Consider the following 6,000-nt stretch of genomic DNA (forward strand, 5'->3'; position numbering starts at 1 on the left):
TCTTTTAGATTTCAGTTTCATTTTTCATAAAGTTAGTATTTTTAGTTTGTTGGTGGTTTTTATGCTTTAACTTTTGGAAAAAGCTCTAAAGTTTGATTCATGTTAAACACCTCAGGCTGGTCTCCCACTGACTGCTGACGTGACGTTTTTAAAGAAAATGTTTATTTTTTAAATTAAATTTTCAACTGAAACTCACAATAGAGCAGAAAACGAATCAGATTTGGTTTTGAGTTGGTCCTTCACCGTTTGAATCAGAGGAAATGAGGATTTCTGTAAAAATCTGTTTATTAAAGCAGCATCAGATGAATTCATGAAGTTTTTATGAAAACATCCCATAATTCCTGGCAGGACGAACTGATGTGACCCGTCTGCTTCACTCAGCAGCTCTGGATGGTTCAACCTGCAGGACGCAGAAGTTAAACAATCCTCAAACTTTTTGCTGCATTTCCAATAAACGTTGGAACTTTTTGCACAAAAAACAAATAAAAACTGTTATTAAAATAAAACATTGAGTTTAAACTGAAAAACTTTCTGTCTCTGATAGAAAATGATGATTTGGTGGTGGTGGTGGTCCCGGTGCGGTCCAGTTAAAGCCTCTTCAGCTCAGAGTCTGGTTCCGCTCCACCCTCTGCATGGTGTCTCTGATCCAGCCCAGGAAGTTGCCCAGCCGGGTGTAAACGCCGTACTTCCCCCGCGCGGCGCATTCCTCCCCCCAGCTGACGATCCCGGTCAGGAACCAGGTTCCTCGGTAGTGGACCACGAACGGCCCGCCGCTGTCTCCGCTGCAGGCGTCCATGTTGGTCTCCAGGTAACCAGCACAGAACATGTTGTCTGTGATCACCTGCAGGAGGGAGGGAGGAGAGGAGGGGTCACTCTGGACTGAAACATCAGGGTTTTAAAATCACAACCTGAAACAGAAAAAACAGTTTAAAGCTACAATAATGATGCAAAAACCTTTGATAAAAATCTTTTTAACACTCGCTGAACTTGAACTTTGTCCATATTTTTTCAATCAAGTTGGAAGTGCGATCAAGAACCAGACCTCCTGCTGCCACCCAGACTTTTACTGGACAGTTTTGGTTTTGAAACTTAAAAGGCTGCAGCAGAAACGTTGATAAAAAAAATACATTTTTTACGTTTGTTGAACATCTCACCATGTTGTGACAGTTTGATGTGAAAACAAATCAATCTCCTCCTTCTCCCAGTAGTATCTAGAATCAACCAATCAGAGTCGGGAGGCGGGTCTTTGTGCTGTCGATCATGCCTGGGTTTGTGCAGCTCCCCCCTCCTTTCTCTCCGCTACGCTACAGCTTCTCCCTGGTATGAATGCTAGGCTAGTTAGCATGGCCACTGACGATGGAAGAGGAGCTTTTCTCTGATTGGTTGATTTTGGTGCATTTCTTCAGACTGCAGGAACAGTTCAGGTAGGAGGTTGAGAAAATTAACCTTTTCACAGACTAGTGAAAAAGTTTTCACCAAGTCGTAACAAACTGTCACAACATGGTTTGAACAAAAAATTTTCTTTTTTATATTTGTTATCTGTTGCAGTTTTCAGAAAAGCTCAGATAGTAATAAACATCTAAAAAAAAGTTTGTAAGTTTTTCTTACTTTTCATTTTAATTGACAAAAATCTGAGTTTTCCAGAGTTGAATTATGATTCTGAGTTTTGTCCAAAGTGAAATCTATAATTCTGCAGAATAAAACCTGGTTGTCGATGTGACTGGAGCTCAGCGCCGCCCCCTGCAGGTGGGGATCAGCTCACCTGTTCAGTGGAGGCAGAGCAGGCCTGGTAGCTGACCACCGGCAGGGTCACCTTCCTCAGGAAGCGGGAGGAGCTTCCCAGGTACCGCGTGGCGCCCCACCCCGTCACCACGCCCCGGGTGTCTTCCTGAACACAGACAGACGGTCAGAACCCGAAACATGCATCAGCCGGACTCACGGCCGGAACCGGGTTACCCTCAGCAGGTATCTGGACAGGTGAGGGTCCGGCAGGCAGGCGGGGACCGCGGTGGGGCCCCTGAGGGCCGGCCGGGCCAGGTAGAGCAGGGCGATGTCGCTGTCGAAGGTGTAGGAGTGGAAATGAGGATGAACGACGATCTGCTGGATCTTTATCTTCTGCTCGTCTGGATCAGGACGTATTTTATCGTAGTTACCTAAAAAACAAACAAACAAACAAACGAATGAATAAATAATTGTGAGAAAAAGAAAACAGACCTTCTGAACAGAATTGTCACTGCTGTTGCTTTTGATAGTTATAATTTTATTAGATGTTTTTATGCTTTGATGCTTTTAAGCTAAATAAATCTGTGTGGATGTAAATATTGATATTTGTAAACGGAGCTGCCGTCTCACCAGGCTCCACTTGAAAAAGAAACAATGAATCAAACTTTTATAAAAAACGTTTTTTAGATATTTGTTGAGTCTGTCACCATGTTGTGGCAGAATGAGATGAATAATCTGAAACACTATCAGTACCGAGACCAACCAGGCTGATGGTTCCCATCGTTTTGTTCTGGTCCAGCAGGAACAGGAACCAGTTAGCGAGGTTTTTCAAAATAAAGCTCCATTCTCACCTACAGTGACGTGGTCCGCTGAGTCCTCAAAGCAGTGAGCTGCAGAAACAACCCAACGCTCCGAAACCAGAGTTCCTCCACAGAACCCGGACCCGTCCGACCTGTGGACCAGAACCTGGACAGTACCGGTCAGAACCAATCAGAACCTGAACAGAACCTGAACAGATTCATCAATAAGGAGACTTAACCTGCCAGGGACTTCCTCCTCGACTCTCCAGGTTTCCTCCCACAATACGAGTCGAATAATTCTCCTCCATTTGTCCCTCCGTCTGGTTCACACCTGTCAATCAATCAATCAATCAATCAATCAATCAATCAAGTTTATTTGTATGGCACATTTAAGCAACAAGGCAGTTCAAAGAAACATTACCAATGCTCTGCTGACAGAAGGCCGTCTTTATAACCGTCTTTATGTCTCTGCAGCTTCAAGTTTTACAGTTTCAGCTGTAATAGCTGAAGTTGACCAACTTGACGTTGACCAACCTGACATTGACCAACCTGACGTTGACCAACCTGACATTGACCAACCTGACATTGACCAACTTGACGTTGACCAACCTGACGTTGACCAACCTGACATTGACCAACCTGACGTTGACCAACTTGACGTTGACCAACCTGACGTTGACCAACCTGACATTGACCAACTTGACGTTGACCAACCTGACGTTGACCAACCTGACATTGACCAACCTGACATTGACCAACCTGAAGTTGACCAACTTGACGTTGACCAACCTGACGTTGACCAACCTGACGTTGACCAACCTGACGTTGAATTTGTTGCCTCTGACGGTTCTGTTGAATTCTGTTCATGGATTTCGCTGTTGGTGCCGTTCTGGTCCGTTGCCATGGTAACGTCAGCGTCCTCCAGGAGATCCAATAGGGAGCGACCGTAGAGCAACGCTGCCATCTGCTGGCGGCCGCAGGGAAACTCCACTGGATGGGAGAATAAAGCAGTTATGGAGAGTTTCACCTCAGAAGAATCTGCCTGAATTACAGATTAGACAAGTAAATTAGTGCGACAGAGGACAATGACCTGTCAGACAGCTGGGACTGACATCAAATCTGTCTCAGATTAGACCAGATTAGACCAGGTTTATTTCAGATTAGACCAGGTTTATGTAGCATGTTACCTGTTGGTGTGCAGCTCTTTTTATCAGCCTCCAGTTTAAATCCTTCAGCACAGCCACACTGAACTCCAGCGCCCCCTGGCAGGTCTTGGCAGTACTGCAGGCAGCCACCGTTCCCATAGCGACACTCCAATACCTCTAGACACACAGACACAGGTGGCAGGTGTGTTGTGAGACGTCGTGGCCAACAGGTGTTTATCCGAGTCGCAGCTCGTTTCTCACCCGAGTCGCAGGTTTTCCCGCGGAACCTGGGAGGACACAGACACAGAAACTCCTCCCGGTCCTGACTGCAGATTCCCCCGTTAAGGCAGGGGTTGGTCCGGCACGGGTTCAGATCTGCAAAACAGAGAAGACACAGGTGGACCCGTCACCTGGCAGTGATGTCATCAGGCAGTGATGTCACCAGACAATTCCTATACATACCAAGTTATTTACCTGTGATCAGGTAAATTTCTCATTCAGCTCTAAATTCAGCAAGAAAATCAAAACATGTCGCAACATAATTTTGATATGCAGAACTAAGGCTGGACGATACGGCAGGAAAACAAATCATAATATATCACAGTATAGCAACTTTTTAAATGATCTGAAATCCTGACAAAGTGTAGATAAATGTTTTATTCACAGTTTTCTCTCTGCGTTGTTCTTTTAAGTGATTATGACACACCGTGCCAGTCACTCAACAGGTTGTTGCTAGGTAACCAAAGAGCGTTGTTAGGTAAATGAACAGTGGCAGTTTTACTCACTTTGGTATCTGTACCAGAACTCCATCTGTGGATGAGAGTTTAGAGTTAATATCTGCAGCAAAGATCTGTTGATTTTTTTACTGAGCAAATTTACATATAAACGAATTTCTCCAAATATTAATGTATTAAAGTGAACTGCACCAGAGGAAATCTAATAATTCCTTTATAGAAATCTGACACCGACACTGGAGGGAAACCGGACCTAACATGTCCCAGGAAGATAAACCTCATTACTGAATGTGGCCCCCTTGTCCCTTAATGTGGCCCCTGGCCCCCAGTATGGCCCCCTGTCCCTTAATGTGGCCCCTGGCCCCCGGTGTGGCCCCTTATCCCTTAATGTGGCCCCTGGCCCCCGGTGTGGCCCCAGAGTGAGTCGTACTGTGGTTTCCTGGGTCTGGAAGATCTCGGCGGCCTCCTCTCTGGAGCAGCGCTCTTCGTAACACTCCCTCTCCAGGTTTCCTGGTAGCATCTCCTCCAGGATGAAGGAGTTGGCGCGGCGCCTCCTAGTGGAGGACAGCAGCACCTGCACAGCCGTCGGCTGATCGACGAAGACTGAGGAATAAATAAAACTTTACTCAGACATCGCCTGACCTAAGAAGACATTTTAGGGCCATAGTAGACAGAAAAAGGAGGAGTACATTTGAGGAAGTCAAAAATTTAATAGAAAAAAAAAAATCAGAAATTTTTTGATTAATCTCAAATTTTGTAGAAAATATTTTGGAATTTTTGAGTTTGAATGTAAAAAAAAATTTGGAAAAAAAATAAAACCTTGAGGCGAATCTCGGAAATTTTCAAGAAAAAATATCTTGAATTTTTTTTACTTTTGGAAGTTTTCTGATTCTTAATTTCAAAAGTCAAATATTTTCAGTTTTTAAAGCTCAGAAAATTTGGAGATTTTTATAGAAAATTAATCTCACAATTTCTCAGTTTTTCCCCACAGGTTTTTGACTTTTGGAGTTCGGAAATTTCCTATTTTCTAGAATTTTTCTAATGGACTTTTGCTCCTTTTTTCTATGTAGGATGGCCATAACACGCCATCAACCTGCACTCTGACTGCTGCTTGTTTAATTATTAAACCGTATTGATGGTCATCAGTGTGAATCTCATTTTAAAGACTCCACAGGTGTCGATCTCCCGGTTCTCTACATCTGGATCAGGATCCGGTGGATCCGGTGGATCCGGGACTCACCTGAACATTGGATCAGCATGGAGCAGCTCAGCAGGAAGCCCAGATTCACCGTCATGAACGACAACATGTCTGCCTCCGGAGCGTCGGTCCACCTGCGAAATGAAGGTCCAGCTCATCGATCGACTTTTAACCACAGTTCAAATATTGACTCACAGCAGAACCGCGAACAACGAGGGAGAAAAGACCAAGAGTTCTGGAAAAACGTTCGGTTTTCATCACTCCACTATACAGCAGGAGGTCAGAGGTCACCTTCTGAGAAAGAAGAGTGATTGTTCATTCAGTGGGAGCAGCAGCTGGGTTTGTTATTGGTGTAGAAAACCAACATCCTGCAAGACAAGCTGCAGGGAAAACTTAGCCCA

General features: G+C 44.6%; 1 protein-coding gene across 1 annotated transcript; it reads right to left on the reverse strand.

Moving 5' to 3' along the window:
• Positions 1-271: 271 nt before the first annotated feature.
• On the reverse strand, positions 272-5,776 carry LOC122832819 (coagulation factor IX). Its single transcript, XM_044119933.1, has 11 exons — positions 5,642-5,776; positions 4,832-5,004; positions 4,453-4,477; positions 3,929-4,042; positions 3,710-3,844; positions 3,342-3,512; positions 2,762-2,853; positions 2,574-2,688; positions 1,957-2,153; positions 1,763-1,888; positions 272-841 (listed from the first exon to the last, which is right to left on the reverse strand). The coding sequence occupies exons 1-11, from the start codon at positions 5,706-5,708 to the stop codon at positions 599-601; spliced, it is 1,458 nt and encodes a 485-aa protein (XP_043975868.1). The 5' UTR covers positions 5,709-5,776; the 3' UTR covers positions 272-598.
• Positions 5,777-6,000: the final 224 nt, after the last annotated feature.

This window comes from Gambusia affinis, linkage group LG06, assembly GCF_019740435.1.
Source record: "Gambusia affinis linkage group LG06, SWU_Gaff_1.0, whole genome shotgun sequence".
NCBI classification, from domain to species: Eukaryota; Metazoa; Chordata; class Actinopteri; order Cyprinodontiformes; family Poeciliidae; genus Gambusia; species Gambusia affinis.

What these genes read in the sequence shown, in the direction of transcription:
- LOC122832819 (XM_044119933.1), bottom strand. Translation starts at nt 5,708, where the DNA reads ATGTTGTCGTTCATGACGGTGAATCTGGGCTTCCTGCTGAGCTGCTCC. An exon ending in CATGCTGATCCAATGTTCAG is followed by an intron (nt 5,005 to 5,641) that starts GTGAGTCCCGGA and finishes TTTATTCCTCAG; the next exon opens with TCTTCGTCGATCAGCCGACG. An exon ending in GCTCTGCCTCCACTGAACAG is followed by an intron (nt 842 to 1,762) that starts GTGAGCTGATCC and finishes TCCCTCCTGCAG; the next exon opens with GTGATCACAGACAACATGTT.